At 43.6% G+C, this 21,762-nt stretch overlaps 1 protein-coding gene across 1 annotated transcript in view; it reads left to right on the forward strand.

The window, feature by feature from the left end:
* The first annotated feature begins 2,088 nt into the window (after positions 1–2,088).
* The window catches only part of DCHS2 (dachsous cadherin-related 2), a 106,859-nt gene continuing 87,185 nt past the window's right edge, over positions 2,089–21,762 (forward strand). Inside the window, exon 1 of the mRNA XM_032186246.1 lies at positions 2,089–3,933. Within this exon, the coding sequence (XP_032042137.1) occupies positions 2,089–3,933 (1,845 nt within the window). The remainder of the gene's footprint in view (positions 3,934–21,762) is intronic.

Consider the following 21,762-nt stretch of genomic DNA (forward strand, 5'->3'; position numbering starts at 1 on the left):
TGTCATTGCTGCAAGAGTGGCTCATTTGGGATGTCTGGGTAGTGCACTGAAACTTTGCACCCTTCCTTTGGGTTAATGTCGCTGTGGTGGCTTCCCTTGATGTCTGACATGATGCCACTTCTATTTTACACGTAGGTCAGCATGTCACTGGGAAGATGGGGAACAGCGGGGGTAGCTAAATATATCCAGGAGACTGCAAGCATCGCCTCAAAATTTAGAAACTTCTGTTTGTGATTTGTGGAAGAAAAGGAATGAGGTCATGAACACGGCAAAAGAGAGGGGGAGAAAAAGCTTAAGAAGGGAATGGAGAAAAGAAGAAAATGCTCAGAGAGGGCAGAAGGACAAAGAAGGTGGAGAAGCACTCACAAGGTAGGGCTTGAAGCAGGCAGCACATCTGTGGTGTCCCAAAGATGCAGCATTTCTGGAAACAAGCTGCAGTTGGGCAGGGTTTTACATGGCTTTACTTGATGCAAAACTGATAACATGCCCTGGTCTCACAAAAGACAGGGATGCTGGGTTATCTATTAATACTGCCAGAACCTCAGACAGCTAAGTCCATCTTATTTTTTTATTTTTTTTTTTTTTATTTTTTTTTCCAGCTGTCTCCATGCTTGCTGTATCTGAATACAGAACTTTGCTCCTTAGGCACTGCCTGAGCTTGGCAACAGCAGGTTTTGTTTATTTCCTCAGTAAATGCGCCTGATTGAACATGATTCACATGTTTTCTTAGTGACTGCATGGGCTGCATGGGACATGGCAGTTTTTCCAAACTTGCTGTGATTCAATGGAATTCAGGCATTTTCATATTGAACATCTGTGACTTGGGGAGGATCCATGTGTTTTCTCAATGAATATGAATGGAACTGGCAAGGGCCTCAGCGTTTCCTTCTTGCTTCTATGCTTGTAATTATCGCAGTATATAAATATACAGAGACTTTCTCAGAATTTGCACTGTGCCTAAGAAGATCTGACAAAATCTAGATTTTGCTCAGCCCTGTCTCTCTACGTAGGGAGGCCAGTCAGATGTAGTGATATGATCTCGTGCGTCTCCCCTCCTGCACATGCAGGCACACACGCGTGCAGATTTCTAGACTTTGGAAACTGTTTTTCCCTCTTACCTGGATATGTGGACTCTTTAGGTTATAGCAACGTGGGAAAAAGCCACACTTCTCTTCCCTTCTCCTCCCCTACATGGATACTTTTAGGGCTGTTGCAGCGGCTTTGCCCCTTCCTCAGGGAACTGGTGCTCTGGCACCAGAGGGACGTGGGTAGCTGTTCTCAGGGTAGCAACTAGCAAAAGAGCTGCTCTTCCAAGTGTCCCACACTCCTTCTTAGCAGACGACTTAACCTGCAGCAACTCCTCCTGCCACTTTATTTTCTTTGCCCCTATTTCACTTGTTTGCCCTAGGACGAATGTGATTTTCTCCGACTGGCCGGCAGGAGAAAGGGGAAATGGAGTTTGGGAAGGGAGCAGCGGGAGCAGCAGGAGGCTGCAGGTAACTGTTGAAGCATCGCACGTAGCTTTCACGGGAAGATGGATGTCTGGTACTTAGCATTTATATGATGCCGTATACTCTCGGTGGCACCGAAGAAACACTAATTCTTCCCAGTCAGATACGGGAGTCAGGAATACCGAAAAAGGAACGAAATCGTGGTCCCCCTCAAGCCGACCTAAGTTCCTCCTTAGAGCTTATTTCTGGTAAGCGCTTCCCTGCCGTGCCGAGCGCTATTCACTGACCTAACGCTGGGGTAAAGAGCGAGCCTAGAAAGCGAGGACCCGAACATTAAGGCGAGAAAAAAGCCTGGCCGAATATAGGGACCTCGTTTCTCCTTGCAGGTTTCCGTCCGATTTAAATTCTCCCCCGTGCCCCTGCGTGCCCCAGCTCCCCGGGGCGCTCCGCTCCTGCCCGAGCCCAACCCCGGCCCTCCGAGCGCCGGGGGGCGGCGGGGGGCGGCGGGGCGGGGGCTGCGCGGGGCGGTGGCGGCGGCGGCGGCGGGGAGCCGCCCTGCCCGCCCCCTCGCACTCGCTCGTCCTCGCAGCGCCTCGCAGGCTCGCCGGCTCTCCTCCTGCCGGCGCAGCGGCGGAGCATGGCGGGGCGGCGGCGGGGCGGCGGCGGCGGCAGGTGCCGGGGCGGCCGAGGGGGGCGAGGCGGCGGCGGAGCCCCGGCGCCGGCCGCCCCGTCGGGGCGGGCGCTGGTGCCGCTGTGGCTGTGGCTGTGCGCGGCGGGCGGCGGCGGCGCGGCGCCGGCCTACAAGCTGAGCCTGGCGGTGGACGAGGGGCTGCCGGCCGACACGCTGGTGGGCGACATCCGCGCCGGGCTGCCGGAGGGCTCCTTGCCGCCGGGGGGCTTCCTGCTGTCGGAGGGCAGCGGCGAGTCGGCGCTGCTGGCCGACTTCCACGTGCAGCCCGACACCGGCATCATCCGCACGGCGCGGCGCCTGGACCGGGAGCGCCGGGCGCGCTACAGCTTCGCGGCGGCCACGCTGCGCGGCGACGTGGTGCAGGTGGAGATCGCGGTGGCCGATGTGAACGACCACCCGCCGCGCTTCCCCAGGGACCGCCTGCGGCTCGACGTGTCGGAGCTGAGCCCCCCCGGCACCGCCTTCCGCCTGCCGCCCGCCCGCGACCCCGACGCCGGCCGCTTCGGCACGCAGGGCTACGCGCTGCTGGCGGCCGGCGAGCCGCCGCTCTTCGCGCTGCGCTACGGGCGCCCGGCGCCGGGCTCGCCGCCGGAGCCGCTGGACCTGGTGCTGCTGCGGCGGCTGGACCGGGAGCGGGCGGCCGAGCACCGGCTGGTGGTGGAGGCGTGGGACGGCGGCAGCCCGCGGCGCCGCGGCCGGCTGCGGGTGGCCGTGCGGGTGCTGGACGAGAACGACAACGCGCCCGCCTTCAGCCGCGCCGAGTACCGGGCGCGCCTGCGGGAGGACGCGGCGCCGGGCACGGCCGTGTGCCGCCTGCTGGCCACCGACCCGGACCTGGGCGCCAACGGCGAGGTGCGCTACGCCATCAACCGCCGGCAGAGCGACCCCGACGGCTACTTCGCCGTGGAGGAGCGCAGCGGCGTGCTGCGGCTCCGCCGCCCGCTGGACCGCGAGGCGCGGGCGCTGCACCGCCTGGTGGTGGAGGCGCGGGACGGCGGCGCGCAGCCCGAGGTGTCCAGCGCGCTCGTCTCCGTGGCCGTGCTGGACGTCAACGACAACCGGCCGGCCATCCGCCTGCTCTTCCTCACCGAGAGCGGCGGCCCGCGGGTCTCCGAGGGGGCGCGGCCGGGCGACTACGTGGCCCGCGTCTCCGTCTCGGACGCCGACGAGGCGGGCGGCGAGCCCGGCGTGGCGCTGGCCCTGCGCGGCGCCGACGGCGCCTTCGCGCTGCGCCCGGCGGGCGCCGGCGTCTTCTTCCTCTGCGTGGCGGCGCCGCTCGACCGGGAGCGCCGCGACCTCTACGAGCTGCGCCTGGTGGCCCGCGACGGCGGCGCGCCGCCGCTGTCCGCCGAGCAGCCGCTGCTGCTGCGCGTCGCCGACCTCAACGACGAGGCGCCCGCCTTCGCGCAGCCCCACTACCGCGCCGCCGTCTCGGAGGCCGCCTCGCCCGGCACGGCCGTGCTGCGCCTCAGCGCCTCGGACGCCGACGAGCCGGGCTCGCCCAACGCCGAGGTGCGCTACGCGCTCGAGGGAGCGCCCGCGGCCCTGGCGCTGCTGCGCATCGACGCGCGGAGCGGCGCCGTCAGCACCCGCGCTCGCCTCGACCGGGAGCGGCAGGCGGCGCTGGAGCTGCGGGTGGTGGCCCGCGACGGCGGCCGCCCGTCCCGCTCCGCCTCCGCCCGCCTCAGCGTCCGCCTGGAGGACGCCAACGACAACGAGCCCCGCTTCGAGCGCCGCGTCTACCGCGGCCGCCTCCCCGAGCACGCCGCGCCCGGCCGCTGCCTGCTGCAGGTGAGCCCCGGGGCGGGACACCACGGCGCCGGCACCCCCGACGGCACCGGCCCCACCACGGCCCCGTGCCCCCGACAGCCGGCCCGCCCCGACGGCCGTGTCCCCCCGAGGGCCAGCCCGCCCCCACGGTCCCGTCCCCCCGACGGCCGCCCCGGCCGTCCGGGCGGGATGGGAGCAGCGGCGCCGTGCACTGCAGTGGCTAAGTCACAGCCTACGCAGCCTACGGGTGTTTATTTTCTTGGTTTTAGGGCCTTAGGTTTTCTGCCCTAAAATAGAAACATTGCTTACACACTCTGCAACGTGATGCAGCCCAGGTAATGAGCACAAAAGCTCGGATCTGCAGAGAGACTCAGGTGCCGGCTCTCTCCAAGCCCTACACAGTTAAATAGCCTGATTAAGCTGCCCACTTTGGAGGATTTGGGAGAGTCCTCAGTGTAAAATCAGTAAGATCACACATCTCGGAGGGTAAGTATGGCACACAGGGGAACTTTACAGCAGAGGGCAAGTGTGACACAGAGGAACCTGACATTAAAAAGCATTTCTGGGGCTTTGTAATGTTATCAGAGCTCTCTCTGATAATGAAGAGAATCAGTTCACCCTGCCTTTACAGAAAATGATTCATGATAATAGAAAAAATGTCCACTTTTGTCCATCAAAAATCCTTCTTTTTTTTTTTTTGTGAGTGGGGTTGAATGGAGGTTTTTTAAGGCCAGGCTTTGCCAGATATCCCTTCTGCCTTTAGCTCAGAAGGAAATTTCAGAATTTCTACACTGGAAAGCCTTCAGCTTTGTATCTCATATCCCAAAGCGACAAGGGAACCCGGCTGCGGGGCAGGTGCACGGGGCCCCCGCGGTCCGTGGTGCTGAAACGCAGCGGCTCGTGCTTGTGGTTTGGTCAGACAGGCGCTGCTTGAAGGACCCGGGGAAAAAAAATAGAAATACAAATGCTTGGGTTTGTTGTTTATTTGGTGTAGGTTTTCTAGCAGGTCAAAGCACCACGTGCAAGGGTATTATCCGGGGTGTGCTGAGTTTTGCAAACATCACCAGGCTGCCGTGATCCTGCTTAGAGAGTAGGAAAAAGGCAGGTTACATGGGTGGATGATCAGACCTGCGAGATTAACGCCAAAGGTGAGCAAGAGTGTGGGAGGAATAACAAATGAGCATCCCTTGGGCTGCCGGGGAAGGAAGCTGGTCTTTCTGCATACAGATTAATCCTGTATCATCAGAGTGATGCCCACATTTCTCACTAGGCTTAATAGGTTTAATCCTTAAACATACCCCCTTTCAAAATACCCTTTTCCAATCCATTTTCCCTGCTTTCATCCTATTCACCTGTCATAAGCAGGAAAAGCTCTCATAAAGCAGGTGATTTCATTTTCATTGCTCTTGGAGCTTCTGCATGCTGTGAATGAAGAAAATAGTTTTATTTTGACCAAGCCATCTTTCAGGATCTTTGGTAGGAGTCCTGGCTCTCACTTGGCTCTTGGACTTCAGAGCTAGCATGAAGAGGGGGTGACCCCAGAATGTGTTATCGCTGCTCCTGAAAACAAACGCCACAAAATGCTGCGCAGTTTTTTCCCTTGTGTTCTTCACTGCGTGCTGTTAATGGGAGATTTCTTTCCTTCTGTGAAGCCTTTTACTCTGCCTGTGATAATCAGTTAGGTTATTGTTCCCTTCTGCCTCCTTGCCTTTGGGATAATATCTCATGGGGTAGATAAATGAAGTGTGTCAACTTGCATTTAAGCCTGTCTGTCACTGGTTTCTGCTGTTCTGTAGAAAGTCACTGGTTGGAGAAATTAACTGCACTGCACTTAGGGGACACAGAGGTTTCAGCAGCTGCTGGAGCCACTGCTGTTTCCCAGGCACAGGGACAGGATTTTCTGTGTTGGCAAAAGGCTCTCCCTTCCAGTGCAGATTGCCCAGGAAAGGAGAATCTGCATCCTGAAAAATAAGTGGTGTTTGTTTATGTTGGCTAAGATAGAAAGAAGCGTGGCAATGTAATGATCGCATCACTGAAGAAAATAACACAGGTGAGATCAGAAGTCTGAGCAGACAAATGGGAAAAAATCTTAATGAAGAAAAGGGAAGATCAGCGTGGAAATGATTGGAGATTGGAAAGTAGTACACAGGTATACAGTGAAACACGTATAACTAGATTTCTGAGGATGTTATTAGAGTTTATCACATTTTTGTGTCTTTGGCTACTGAACTTCTGGCTTGTAGAAGGTTGTGATAGATGCACCTTTGTTAAAATTTAATGATTACCATTGGTGATTGAATCAAGTCTTGCGCAGGAGAAGTAGGCTGAGTTTGCATGGTGTGGTCACCATTATGGCACATAGCAAAGGACAGGGGCTGCAGGGTGAACAAGGGGTGTGTTTTGTGGTTCCTGCTGAAAGGGAATGGTCTTTGAGGTGGCAGCACTTCTGAACTTTTAGCCTTTGGGGCTATTTCATAAGTAAAATGCAAATCAGTACAGGTTGGGTAAAGGAACATTCAACATAATATGAGTCTGTTTTCTGTGGATCTTCAGTATGACCTAGAAAGGAGATAAGATGGACAAAAAGTGAGAGCAGCTCTGGCTTTCTTCATTTTTATTTATTTATTTATTCTTTCTATACTTTTCATGCCAGTCTAATGGAGCAATGTGATTGCAAAGCCTGTGGACAGCTGAGTGATGATGATGATGATGTCCTGTTTCTGTGCACCTTGGTGTCAGCTGGGCAAGTTCAGTTGGGTTTAATAGAGGATGATTTATGCCTCTGTGATGATTGCACCTCTGTGGCCTAAGGGTGATGAGTGTGACCGAGTGTCTCTCTTGTGAGCCATTCTCTTACTCCTAATGTAATGAATTGAGGAATAAAGTTTTCCCATTGACCTGCCTTGATAGCACAGGTTAAATTCTCGTTACTAATTTCATTTTTGAGCTTTTTAGGTGATTGCGGTGCTTTGTAATACTCATTGAAATGGTTCTCTCTAGTACAATACATCTATCTCAAAATTAGATTACTGAGTTGCCAGGTCTGTCAGGATTTTAGCCTCCTATCCGAAGCAGCAATATATTTTCTTTGTCTCTCATGCAGCAGGCTAACACTTGATTTAAAGGAAAATAATTCAGCACATCAGGTTGGCACCTCTTTTTCTTAGGTTGTACCTTTTACCTTGGTGAAGCAGAAATGTGCCAATTCTGCTTTGTATCCTCCAGGGACTCCTGCATAAATGAGTATTTTTCCCTTATTGGGCTATGCGGAGCTTAGAGTTAGAAAGAGATTTGGTGGCTTATTGCAGCTCTCAGCTGAACTCCTATTTCAAACTTAATGGAGGTGTTTATTTTGTGTTACACAGCATGGCACATTCTGTATATGTTTGGGACTGGTAGGTTAAACTTGCTTCCCCAGCAAGGGTGTGCTGGAGCTTGTGAGGTGCTCCGTGGCAGAAGTGTAGCTCACTTAATTCTGCACGTGAGTTCTTAGGGAAAGTATAATAATGTGTTTCAAGCCTGTAATTGCATCTTGAAGAGAACATAAATTGTCATGAATTAGTGACAGCCATGTCAGTAGTTTTTCCTAAGTTCATTTTCCTTCATGGTTTATCAGAAAATATGTTTATTGGCTTTTGAGTGATTTCTGACAGCACAGAAGAGGAGAAAAAACATATGTTATCTGTCAGATGATAAAGACCTATGTACATTCCGCTGTTACGACAACTTGCACTTTTCTGGTCCATTAAGGAAGCTGTTTTAGCTCACTGGTTAGAGCTTCTCTGTTCCTTTTATTTAAAAATGACGGTCCTTCTGGTGCTGAGATTGTGAGGGGTTTGTAAATGCAATGACAGCAAAGAAAGATTTTGTTTAAAGCTCTAGAAGCTAACCTAAGTATACTTGCAATTAGTCCATGATTAGGGAAAGGCCTGTGGGTTTCTATAAAATAATATTTAAAGGTATAATAAGAAGGATGCTTGGTTTTTGATTTTTGTTTAAGTGCTTAGTATATTTCAGATAAATTGTTTTTACTTGAAATACACATTTCCAAGAGGCACTACCAGAAGGAGAGGGTTCTAAAAAGGACATTTTAACATGCAGCTGTTCCTCATTTCTTCTCTGCCTTCTGCAAAATAAAAAGAAAGAAAAGAGGATAAAAAGGGATGAAGGCTACATCCCTGCTTGAAGTGATGGAGGCTTGGAAGCCATAATCTTTCATTGGGCCCTTGACCATGTAGCAGGACAGCCTGCATGCTGCATTTTCTTTCCATTTCTTTCCCTGAATGTTGAAGCAAGGAGCTGAAAGGAGTGTCCTTTCTCTGAAGGATTTTGGTTTTAGAACATTTCATCCATACTGCGGTTACAGAAATGAAGCCAACAAATTAGGCTATAAAGAGCTGTAAAATCTGGCTCATCCTCATTAGACGTGAGGGAGAAAGAGGCTGGAAGAGATCAGGCCATGTGGGCATCTCTAAGTTTCTTGAGCTTTCCAGGTCTAGCTTCACTGTATCCGATTTAAAGAATTCAGCTGCAGGGAAGAGTTAGGTTTTGTTTGTTGACTTAGAATGATACATTTTAAAGCTACTGTAATTGACAACAGAGAGACCAAAAGCCAGGCTGAACTACAGTTACAGCGAAGAAATCAATCATCTCACCTCTAATTACGATGCAACACTATTCATTCATTCATCCATCCAATTAATACTATATTATTAAGCCTGACAGCAGTCACTGTATCATGATTTATCTGTTTGGTATATGATTTTGAAGCAATTATTTTTCTATAAATTCACAACAGATATCCTTTTGCCCTCCAGAAGCCATTCAGTAGATTCTCAGTAGATTATAATAGCTTTGCAGAATAAAATCAGTTTTCATGGCTGCCCTGAACTTTATTTGATCTATAAAATACGTAGCTTCACAAGTATGGATGGTCTGGGCCTGGAGACTAATAAATGGCTATTTGACCGTGCAATATTCTGATGATTCCTGTATGGAGATGGAGGAAAGGAAAAAATTCAGAAAGCAAAATACATGATTTTAATGATTGTTTTAAAATCGCTTTAAAATGACAGGAGTTTTACATATTCTTTTGCTTCAGAATTCTAATTTTGGTGCCCTTCTCTAGCTTTTTAATAATAGGAAAAGAGTTCCATTCAATAACTGAAAAGTTTGTAGGAAGGAGAGTCCAATTCTTGGTCCTATCCATTCAGCGCCAGTCTTAAGCACAGGCTGCACACTTTAGGTGCAGGAAGAACAGATCCTAAAAATGCATGGATATGAGAAGTGGGAAGTGGAAGCCTTAAACTTTTGCTGTTTTAGTTTCTAGTTATTCAGCAAGTTCCTTTATAGTCACTGACTTTCAGGGTTAGTGGTTGGTGTGCTACTGTTTCTGATGGGAGGCAGTCCCCTTCACAAATGTAATGGTTTTGCTGGTGTTCACCTTTAGTCAAAGAGCTGACTTCAGCAGTTGTTTTATGCCACACTCGAGCAAATTATAAATAAGCTGTAAATGGCTGGGTATGGCCTGTCTATTCATTTATCAAACATTAACGTCAGTTTATCATCCATATAGATTTTCATAAATTGCTGGGTAAGCAGAAGGCTTAGTCTTTCCTGGAAGGTTTTAAAACATTGGGAAATATATGAGTTCACAACCTCTTAAGGTCCAGCTTGCCAGGCAAAAGGATTGACACATCGCAGAGTAAGCCCTTATTTTTATTTCACTGCTTTATTAATTCTTGAAAACAAACTTCTAATTGCACGCTTAAAAAACATGAATGATTTATAGAGTCTGCATTTGTCTTTTAAAATTCATGAGTTTGATTTAGAACCTACTCAGGAGTTTTATGGGATTTGGTGTAGTGTGCGCATAGGAGAAACTTGTTCTGTGATGCATTAATGATAGGGTTTGTTTGAGCAACCCTTACTCCCTGTTCCCTGTTAAATGGTAAGGAGCAAGAACACTGCTGTAGATTTTTAATAAATTACTTTATAAATCACCGTTCATTTAGTCATTTCTAAGCTCTTTGAGACCCCTCTCTTTAAACCTGTGCAAATCAGGAGCTTTTTAATTTCATTGGCACTTGAGTGAAATCATTCTTCTCTGGTGAATGTAGAATTGCAAAGGATTTGCATCATACCTGGAGATCATGTCCAGTAATGGTGTATTTGGTTCAGCAACAGAACTTCTCTCCTCATAAACATGTGTATATGTATGGTATAAGTGTATATATATATATATATATATAAATGTGCAGGAATTTAAACAGTTGCATCCTATTTAACACATACAAGACCACATGCAGTAACCGTCAGCATTCACAGTGACCACCAGCACACAGTAACGCAGCAGGAGTGCCCGTAAGGACCCATATGCTGGCCAGCGGTGCGTGGGTACAAAATCTCTGCCTCCTTCCTTGGCGATTACTAGGTTAGGGTTTTCAGGGTAGATGCAGGAGGTATGTACCAAAGTATGTGGATCACCAAGGAAATTGTTCTGTGTACCAAATCTGTATCATCCTCATTCCTTGCTCAGTCCCTGTTAAACCAGGCAGTGTAAAGAAAATGTTAACCAGGCTTTTTTTTACATGGGTGAAATTTACCGTACACCCCAAAGCCTCACACTTCATGGGTGAGACATGAGAGTAAGCAGAACATGTTTTAAGGGAAGATGCATTTGTTGCCGCTCCTTTTCCTCCACTCCACATTGATACGGAGCTTACTCCAGAGTGGGTCACATCTATGGACTTTGAGACACTGCTTTGCTGAGAACTGGACTTCTCTTGTGTAACTGACAGCACAGCATTAGAGACGCAGCTCTAGGTTCTGTCTTCTCTCCTCCCTTTCCTTAAATGAAAACAAGTATTACATTTCTGCCAGACTTTAATGCATCTGATTCCTGTGGATGCGACTTAAAAATCAGGATGCTGTCATGCCAATTTACTTGCACTCACAGGCTGCACTGTTTTAAGAGTAAAACTGTTGTGGTAACAACAATGTCTGCTATAATACAAGCAAACGTACTGACTTCCAGCCTTGACAGATGTCTCAATCTCCCGCACTGACCTTGTGGGACTCCTGTGTAGTGTTTTCGTCTCCCCTTCCCCCTTCCTCAGCTATGTCCCTCATGCAGGGAATTAGCTTGTCATGCTTATGTCTGCTCCACTTCCACTGGCTTCTACCTACATCTGGTACTGGGGAAGGGGTAACAGGAAGGGCAGTTTTTTTAACTAATGTCTGACTGAACATATGTGAGACAAACAACTTGTGTATGCCTTGGTGATTTTTTCTCTACAATTATAAATAAACACATATGGTTTAGTGCAGCGTCCAAGGAACTGGATGTATGTCACCAATCAGAGAAACTGCTGGAGACTCCTGCGCTCAGCCTCTGGTGGGTTACATGCTACACCATCTTTTGTTTCCTAATGTGTAAAACCCCAGAAAATATGATTTTATAGTACACATTTGTTTATGTTTTGTAGTTCCTATATTTTGTAGTTTCTTTAAATTCTGAACTCATGGCCAGTCATACCAAAGTAATCGTTTATTGGAGCCTGTTCTCCCAGTTGGCCTTCTGCACCATGACTGCCTTGATAATAGACCGACCGTTTGTAGAAAAGAGGTTTTCTCAAAGATTGTTATCAAAGTCAAGGATTTATTGATATCTTCATCTCTGCTTCCATATAAAAGTACGGCTATATATTAAGCATTCTCATATAGACACCTAATTATTTTTACATAGGGATGTACTGTTAATCTTTTGATAGGCTATTTCTTTGGACATTTATCCAGTTTGATTCTGTAAAGAATTCCATACACTTCTATTAATTAGCTAATTTCTTGACTACATTTCAGTTTGGTACTTTTACCACCATAACGCTTGATGATATTACTGTAGGAGTGATGTTGTGCCCTTATGTGGAAATTGACAAGATAAAGCATGTTCTTTAACATGAACTTCTGTTCCGAAAAGATTTTCAGTTGTCTTAAGATTCTGTCAGATGGAGGAGAATAAGCTCTTTGAGACAAGGATTATCACCTTGTTAATGCTTGTGCTGTACATTGTGCTGTAAGTTTGTGATGGATAGGTTGTTTTTTTGCTGTGGTATTAGAAAATTTATTAATCTCAAGAATGTATCAACACAGAATTTAAACCTTAAAAATCACAGGTAAGTTTGGGGGAAGGGGATCAGTAACTGGAATTATGCCAATTCAGTGCTTGCTCTGTTTCCAGTAGTTTGGTTCCTGTTCTGCATATTTGGTGCACAGCACTGTTACTCGTGCTCATCAAGACAATGAATAGAATATCATTTTATAGCATTTCGAGAGGTGAAATCACCAAAGGCATTTCAGATTTGTTGCTTACAATTGTAGTTACTCTAGTGTAGCCCTGGAGTAGCTTTTTAGCACCATTAGTGCCAAGGGGCAGTTGGTGTTCGGAGCCTCGTCAGAATCCGGTCGCCAGCTTGTGCTGGGGTGATAGGATGGGGCAACATTTGCTCAGGGGGAAGACTGGCTGTTTACCTCACAGCACAAATCAGCAATGTGTGTTTTTAAAAATGAACAAACTCCGTAATTCCTGCCTGCCTTCTGCTTTACATAGACCTCTAAGCCCGTGCAAAGTAAGTGTAAAATGCTACCATATGGTAATGCTGTACGACAACCTCGCGCCCCTTGATGGCTGCAGAAGTTGTGGGGCAGTGGGGAGCTGGAAGGCTGTTTTCAAAAGAGCCTTTGTTGCACAAGTGTGCAGGCAGCTTAGGAACATAAGCCTCGATGAAATCAGCCAGGACTTGTTCTTTGGGGGTTTTTCAGGTTCTCTGACTTTTGAAAATCCCAGCTAATTTAATGTGTGTCTGTGTCTCCAAGGTGGAGAGAGAGAGAGCTGTATTCATGGTGCTGTAGGAGCAAGGGGACAAAATAAACTGCAGTACAAACATGACCTACTTTCCCTGAGCACAGAACTTTTTCTTAATGTCACATATTTTAACACAATCTGTGCTTCCATCACCAGTGACACTGGAATAATGATTTTCCCCAAAGGTTACAGTTGAAGACAGACTCACGACTTCAAAAATTCTTTTCCTTTTAGATTTACATCCATATAATTTTTAAAGGAGCTAAGAGGGGACATTTCATTCTGGTTTTAAAAAGAAAGAAGAAAGATGAAAATGTATATTTGGCTTCTATTGTTGTTTGTTTGTTCTCTCCCTTTTGTTACTATTAAAGCAAAATTCCATATCCTGGAATTTGTTTCTTTTCTTTCTTTAGCTGTCTTTGAAGTTGATGTCTTTAGCAATAATTTTGGCAGTGCTGCAGTCTTATAATGATTTTGTTCTGATAGCAGGCTGCTTTTGCATTCTATTTTCATTGAAAAAATCAACTGCCAAATCTCTTAGATTTGTAATTTTCAGTTAAAGAAGTAAGGTTTGAATTTTCTTGGAACTAATCACTAATTGCCTTTTTTTTTAATTCTTCATTTGTGCCTGTGTCTTTGGAGGGGAAAAATAGCTGGCAGAGGGAACACTCATTTTGAAAGTCTAACTGCTTTTCATTTTCTGAAAGGTTTGTCTGAAGCTGTTTGCGTTGAGGACCAAGGCCAACATTCAGGACTTAGACCAGAACATGTGTTGCACTTCCAGAACACTGCAGTTATGGGACACATGTTATCCTGAAGTTTTTGAAACTCTTTTGTTGAAACGGTTGAAACGCCATTTTGGAGAACATTTCTGTTCCTGGGAGGGTTCTGATGTCTATCATATCTAATTGGAGGCCACTTAAAATGTACTTTGTTACTTCCCTTTTCCTTCCCATCTTGTTTTCATTTCTTCTTACCTGGTTTCTAACCATATGATCTTTTGATTAATAGCTGAGTCTATACTAAATAAAAATGGAAAGAGATGTTGCTTCACAAAATGCAGATTGACTAAATCTATTAAGCTTAGTTTGTTTAGAAAATCCATTGTCAAAAGGATACCAAAATACTTGGCAAAATGTTGTATTTTATCACTTATTTTATCTTCTCGCTAGTCTTCAGAACTTGTTCTAAAGTTTGTATCTGTTTTGGTTAGCATGATAGGACTGCAGTGCCCACATTCATTTGCTCTTCTTTTCTACACTGTTGCCTCTCCTTTTGGTATTTTCAAGAGAGGTGGATTCGTTAAGACCTAGAATAGTTTTGGCTGCAAGCTTGTTGTTTTATTTGTAAGTTCTTTAACAATTCTAGGTCAGATCCTCTCATTCTGAACACGGATTTAATGTTAACTTCAATATGTATAACTTCCATTCCCACATTTTCATTCCCATTAGTTATGATAACTGCTGATATCAGAGTGAAGAAGGTACTCCTTCACCTCTCACTCAGTGGCCAATTTTAACAGTATGCTAGCTTCTCATCTTGGCACTCCCATTTCTGCTCATTTTTTTCTGTTTAGGAGTATCTACATATTTTTATCCTGACTGACTTAAGTCCCAGTCTTCCCCCATATCCAAACCCCTGTATTTGTCTGTTTGCCTTTAACTGTCCATTCCATTTTTAATGTTACTTGCTTATCACTTTAAAACTGAGATACAGGCTGTTGTTTATTTCCCTCTTTTTTTACACTCAAGTTATAATTACATGGTCTGAAGTATTCATGTCTAATATCTTTTACTTTAATTGATTTGTGAGTCTCTGAGAAGCTAAAGGTCCTCATAAAGAAATGATTCCTGGTGATGTGCTTTCTCTAAGAACATTGTAATTCTTTCTGGATATCTTCTAATCTAACCCCAGGGCTGAGGAGGCCTATAGCAGATACTGAGCTTTGTTCCATGTGATGGTGGGGAAAAAATCCACCAAGCGACATACCCTGTGAGCATTAGCTCAACACTTTACAGCTGTTAAAATCTCATCTTCTTGCTCTAAGGACTAACCATCTATGTTTCTCTTGGCTCACAAACTCACATGTGAATTCATTCTAGTTTTGTGTGTGTGTGTTTTTTTCTTTTTCCTTTTTTTTTTTTTTAATAAAATAGGGGTTAGCTGGGGTTGCTGGTAGAGTTCCCTCTCTGCTGGGACACTTCACTGGGTGATATGTTGGGGATTTATTTCATTAGGCCATGCATTCTTTAAGCCCCTGGAATCTGGACCTCCGTGGGGTCTCTAAGCACCTTCTGGAGATACCATAAATCTTTCATGTGACTGCTGGGATCCTGCCCAGCTCCTCTTGGCTTCTGCAGCTTCCGGCTTTTCTTAAGTAACTGTGCTTCTCTCCCATTTTTTTCTCACATGAGTCTTACATGTCTCCAGTTAAATAAGACCCCATCTTCTTTCTCTTGTCCAAAAATTACTGAGGTTGCCCCCTATGCTCATCTTTCAAGTCTTTTTCTAAGCTTGTGTTTTAGCCACTCTCTTAGTGAATATTTCTAGCTTCAGTATTCTTTGCTCTCTCCACTTCCTCCTGGTGGACAAGCAGGAGAAAATTCACTTCTGGCTTTAATCACTCAGCCAGAGAAGCAATTGTTATTTTCAATGGCCAGTTACTTTATCTGGTTGGGGAGTTATGGTTGGAAACTCTTACTGGAAAAGGTGTGTATGAGAAAAAAAAAAAAAGAAAAAAACCAACACTATTTATAAAACAAATTCAGAATGTCAGATGAAGTTCATGAGTGGTTTACAGGGAAGATTCCTGAACTGTCACAAGGAGTGTGGATATTGTCACTGTGCAGTTACTAAAAACGTTTTTATTGTGTGGAATTGTTAATGAAGCCTTCAGAAAGCCTCAAGAGGCATACAGTCATCTTTCATATTCCCTATCCTACTTTTAAAAATGCTCTATATAGTTCAGGACTTCTGAATATTTAGAATAGCTGTAATCCCTTTCAGAATTAATATTTACTCAATTAAATAAGATGCATCCCTAAAAAGCAAGAAATGAGAAATTGTGACTGGGGAGAATAAACATCTTACTTCTTCTATTCCTCTTGCATCAGTGAAGTTCTTAAAGGTTGCCAAGTACAGTGCAGCAATAAGTATGAGGTCTTTGGTGGCTATAATTCAGCCTACTTTTGTTTATAACTTCACTGCTGCATGTACCAAATTGGAGAAAAGAAGACCCTTGAAAAACACTTGAAAAAAGAATTTTAGCTCTGGGATGAATGCTGCTGTAAGAGTTTCACATTCTGAATATCTGCACACTGCCTGAGATTCAGATGAGCTTTCAGAGCAAAAGGGTGTTTTCCTTTTGTATATAGCTGTCAAAGTGAAGGATGCTCACCTAGAAAAGTTGTGTTACTAAGGATTTGCACATATGGTTTTGAAATGGTGTGAAGCTAAATGTGATTAACATTAAATGTACTGGTCTACTTACTACTCATCTGCAGGAAGATTCTAGCTGTGAGACAGAAGCTGACCGTAAGTTGCAGCAGCATCTTTTGAAGATCATCACAATCATATCTATTTCATGTGCTTGACATGTTTTGGTCATTTAAGGCAAGGTAATGTCAGAGTGTAGGTATGTGAGACTTCTGATTGATACATATTTCCATTGGGTAACAAACTGTGGTCAAAAAATATTTTTAATTAATGCATGGAAAAAGAGTATAACCGTTTTAAAGAAGAGATTTCCTCTAAAGTAGTAAACATCTGAGTTACGAAAAAATACAGATGATATGCTGATAAAATGATAGGCATTTGGGGTTATTTTTGTTTATTGCTGCTAAAAAATCCCTTCCTTGAGTTAGATTTCAAGCTGATAACCCCATTTCATTCCATATACATCCAAAACACCTTCTTCCTTTCAGATATTTCTGTGCTTTTTATCAAACTTCTTTTGATAAAAAAAATCAAACTTTTTTTTTTTTCAAACTTCTTATCAGTAATCTGTCCATTTAAGTTTGTTAAGTTGTCAAATTATTTTCTAAAAACAAAGTGGTAGTATTGCTGCTTCTTTTAAAGTTACGTGGATACTCTTGTTTAAAATGTGAGAGCTTCAAGAATACTTTTTAAACTATAAGTAGCCTAGAATTATTCAGCTTCTGTGAACAGTATATCTTCTCCTCATATGGGCAGTCATTAGAGACCTCCTTGCAAACTGGAATACAGAACACAGATTTAAAGTCTCGGGAACATCATGCATATTTCTAACAATTCCAGGAGGATTTTGTATCTCTAGATGGTTGGCACGCTGTCAGCATTTTCATCTGTAGCTGGAGCATTGATACTATGGATGATCTTAATATGATAAATTATTCAAAAATGTAAAATACAAACATTAATTCGGTAGGGCCATTTTTAATTTGTTCTTTTAATCTATGTGATTTGGAGTAATTTAACAGTTTTTAGTAACTCCAGCATCACCAATCAGAAGTTCTTTTAGGTGAAATTTCTGGGTCATCAGTATGTTTTTGACATTTAGGCCAGCAGCGCGGAATAAGTAGTAGCAGTATTAGGTAATTATCTTCTCTGGTTCACATCCCTAAAGTCATGCCTTCTGTTAGCTCTTTTATCACACTTATCCTGGTTCAGTGCTTTACATCTTATCCCACCTTGTCTGAGCTGAAAAATTAATGCACGCTTTCAGTCTGAATAAACCTGAAATGTATTTTATTGCTTTTTCCCCCTTTCAGATTAAATATGAAATTAATAAGGTGCTCCAGGCTGGATGAAACATTGGCTTTGTTTGGAAATAAAGCTTTTTTTTTTTTTTTTTTGGATCCTTCAAAAAAAAGCAAAGAAGTTTAAGTAAATGTGTAAGTGTTCTCTCTTCTTATCTAATAACTCAGTGATTAACTCACTCACACAGGGACTGAGGCAGAAAACAAGCACCCATCTTCCATTTTCTGGAGGGGGTTGTGCACAGTGGTATCTGTAAGTTAAGATTTTTCCTGATCCTTAGAAACAGGTACAATTCAGACTTTTTTCCACAATCACAGGTTTAGACTTGTGCTTGGAAAATACTTTTAGTCCTGAAGGTGTTCTTAATTGTCGTGACATTACTCTCATGATATACTTTTCTGGATAAGAAAGTCAAAACATAGCATTTGCCATGCAGAAATAGAACCTAAGAAAGGAAATTTGAAAGAGGAAGAAAAGTCCAAGACAGCAACACGAGGTTTTGTTTCATAAAGAAAAGGTTACTGTGAAATTTCAGTTTTCTTTATTTACACTCCTGCCCTGTGACTTCTGCTGGTGTATTTCCCCCAGTGGCCTCTTTAATACTGAAATCCTGATTTAATTATCTTATATTAATTAATACAATACAAAATGGAGGAGGCTGAACATCAGTGGTCGACAAGGAGGGACCTGCCATGAGGTTGTAGAAGTGGAATAAATTTGTGAATGTCTTTAGGAACACTTCTCCATGCAGGAGCACTGAGGTGAAGCTCCCTAGCATTTGCTGGGAGTGATAATGAGTTACTCTGGCACCTAGTTGGTTTTTCCAGGTGTTAGCAGTCTTAGAGGATACAGCCTCAGCTGCATTCACTGCAGTGGGATGTAACACTCAGAGAAGATAATTACCTAATTTCATTTCTGCAGGAGAGATTATTAATGGCTTAATTCCCACGCCCTAGAAATTTCACCTGCTCAGCATGTAATTTGCCTCCTGCCTTCTCTAGTCACTTAGTGGAGCTTTATATCACTGACCTCTATGCTATGTGTTAGTTTTTCTTTGGTTGTCATACAATGTAGACAGGAAAAATGGATTACTGGAAATGTAAAGCTGTATCTTGTAATTAAGGCTAGAGTAAGCAGAGGTAGCATACTAGATGTATAACTGTAAAGTTGTGTAGTTTGTGAAGTGTATGTGGGAAAGCATTGGGTAGCTTAAAGTATTTGTAAGTCTTACAGACTCTTTTCCTTTAGCAAGGATTGTATTTCAGTGTGCTCTAGTCTTGGAAATGGATGGGTTCAAGGTGGCAGCAGTAGTTATCTGTATAATCTTTCTGTCTTTATTTAATCATTTTGATAACATCTGAAATGTATTCTTGAGGTACTGAGATATAGTAAGTACCTACTTGTCTTAAAATGATCAGATTATGTTAAAGGGATCATTGCAGCAAAGCATTATAATTAATGTAATACTAAATGGAACAGGGCAAATATTCCACCATTCACAAGCTATATTATTTGATTGGAAAGTCCTCTTTATATGTAAATGCCAGGTTGTGGTTAGCCTGCATGGAAAAAGTTGTACTTCTGCCTGTCTATAGAGGTAGTACCTAGAGAGCTTTTAGAAGTCTAGCGGATATTTGAAATGGAACACCTGGTAAATTTTAGATATCACTATTTTCCTTGGGAGTTGTATGAAAAGACACCCACCACACCCATTGGCACTAATGTTTGTAACAAAGGGAATTAAAAATACTACTTAGTTACCTTTCCCACTTCACCTACCAGTTCTGGAGTTCAGCTCTGACTTGCATCCAGACTAGTGTAATGCTTTCTGCCTACAAGCTCAGTGATAGATGGAACATGGAGCACACAAATGTTATTGAGGCAGACATGCTTTCAGGTAAGCCAGTACTGAGCAGTCAGAGGGATTGTGGCTGTGCTTAAACCAGGGTAGGATTTCATTGCTGCCAGTTCTCTGCACAAACTAGAAACGCTTGTTTTGTTTCTTCTTCTGTATTTTTAAAATTTTATCAAAATGTTGTATTTTTGTGCTTTGACCATGTGACTAGTTTATTTTTCTTCTTTGTTTTGCAGCTGAAGCTGTTTCAAATTATTACTTTTGTCTCACGCGTTCTGTCTGGAAAGAATACTTTCTCCCAAAGTCACTAAGAAAAGGCACGTAGTGCTACACTGTGTGCTTTATCCCATGAAATCCTTCATGTTGTAAGTGACGCCGTAATGAACTGGAAGATACATGAATTGTGAAGTCTGATTTTGATAGAATAGTGTTTCCAATTATACAGAGATTTTTACTTACGTGGTTTTTTTTTGTTTTTTTTTTTTTTTTTTTTGTTTTTAATTGTTCATGTTAAACTTTTGTGTTCTAGCATTCATCAGCTCAATAGAATTACATTATAAATTTTCATATCATAAGCCAGAATGGTGACTTGCTTTCTGTGCTGTTAAAGAACTTTCTCATATGAAAAAACGTGCTTTCAACGTTACAGATGGCAGTAGATTCTTAAAAAAGCTTTTATGTTTGTCAGCAACATTTGCATTCCATGCTTTAACAGTCAAGAACACATAGTAACATCAACGTGACAAATGTGGAACAGTTAGTCCTGTCATGATGCATTTTTGGTGTGTGGCAGGGTTTTTCTTTTTCTAATTAAGTCAACCAAAGACTATTCGTTTTTCTTTCTTGTCTTTCTGCAATGTGGTTGGTAAATCCCAAACAGCATTACCCAGGATAGCGGTCAATCTGTTTTGTTCCTGCAGAGAATTGCTGACACGCGTTGGAGAACTTCTTAAAATGTCAGAGCTTATTACATTAACAGTCATACTACTCTGGTTCTGTCAGTGTTGCCATATTATGTCAGAGTTTAAGTTCTCTTGTATTCCTGGCCATGATGCTTCTCTACTTTGAGTTTAGTAATTGTGAAGCATAGTCCTAATTCTGGATTCCTTGTCCATTCAAGTTGGAAGCTTAAACTTTTTTTTAAAAAAAAAAAGAGGTGAAAATAGATACTCAGATGATTTCTCAGACATTCGTTTCTCTTACTGCCATTATTCTTAATTTTCTTAGTGTCACCTGAATTTGTTGAGGACAGAACAAGTATCTTCCTTCAAAGCTGTTGATAACCCTTATCGGACAACACTGTCCAAGGTGTCAGAGTGAAAGACAAACTTCTTTTCCTGTCTTAATTCATTTGAAAATGCCTTGTACTGATGGCTCTACTGAGATATTTAAGGACAATTAGGTTAAGTGTAATTATGTAATAACCTAGGTCTTAGGTAGGACGATGAAGACCAGTTTTAATTTTATTGTGACTTGTTCTTTGTTTTCTGTCATAATAGTACTATCTCTGTTTATTTAAGTATAAATTTGAATAGTGTAGTCATATAGCAGTTTAATCTGTCCCATTGACTACAGTGATATCAGCCATGGAAAACATCAAAATTAAGTATGCTTGGGTTTGGCATTTAGGTTTCCTTTTATTTCTGGAATTTGCCAGCACTATTTGCATTGTCATTGCAGCATAAAATCTTTATAATTTTGAGTAACCTTTGTAAGGTTTTCTGCTCTATCAATTTTCCTATTGCTAATTCTTCTCTCCATTTCTGTGATATTGTAAAGAGTTATGGTACCTAAATTTTCAGGTTTGTTACAGCCTGTCTTTAGATATGTATATACAAGAAGTGCAGCTTGATTTCACTATCTGTGTTCAAGGACGTTTAACACAAGAATCAAAGCCCAAAGTCTGTGGAAGTAGTATTTCAACAAGTATAGAAAAACCTGAAGAGAGCATTGTAGTTCACAGTAACTGTCAAATTTCCAAGTGTCTTAATTGCTGGGAGATTCCACTCCAGCTGTGTAGATTGCCCATGTATCTTAGAATTCCTCAACAAACATCCTAAAACAAATTTGAAGCCATGCATTTTTATATTTCTACAATGACCACGGGCAGTATTTTATTACAGAATGAAATTTGCTTTCTTCCGGAGTGTAGCAGCTGTAGCGTGTCCAAATGCCTTCATCTGAGGAGCTCCAGAACCAACAGGTCAGGTCCTATTGTGAAAAAGAAACCAGCCACCCGCTTTCTTTGGAAAACAGGATACTGACTCCTCACCGTGAAATCAGGGCTCAAAGGAGAATGTGAAATTTAACAGCTGCTGCTTAGTTTCTCTTGAGAAGGCTCACATGCTTCCATGAGGCTTGCATTCATTGTCCTTAGACAGCAAGAAACCTGGCT

The sequence above is a fragment of the Aythya fuligula genome, chromosome 4, assembly GCF_009819795.1.
Source record: "Aythya fuligula isolate bAytFul2 chromosome 4, bAytFul2.pri, whole genome shotgun sequence".
In the NCBI taxonomy this organism is placed as follows: Eukaryota; Metazoa; Chordata; class Aves; order Anseriformes; family Anatidae; genus Aythya; species Aythya fuligula.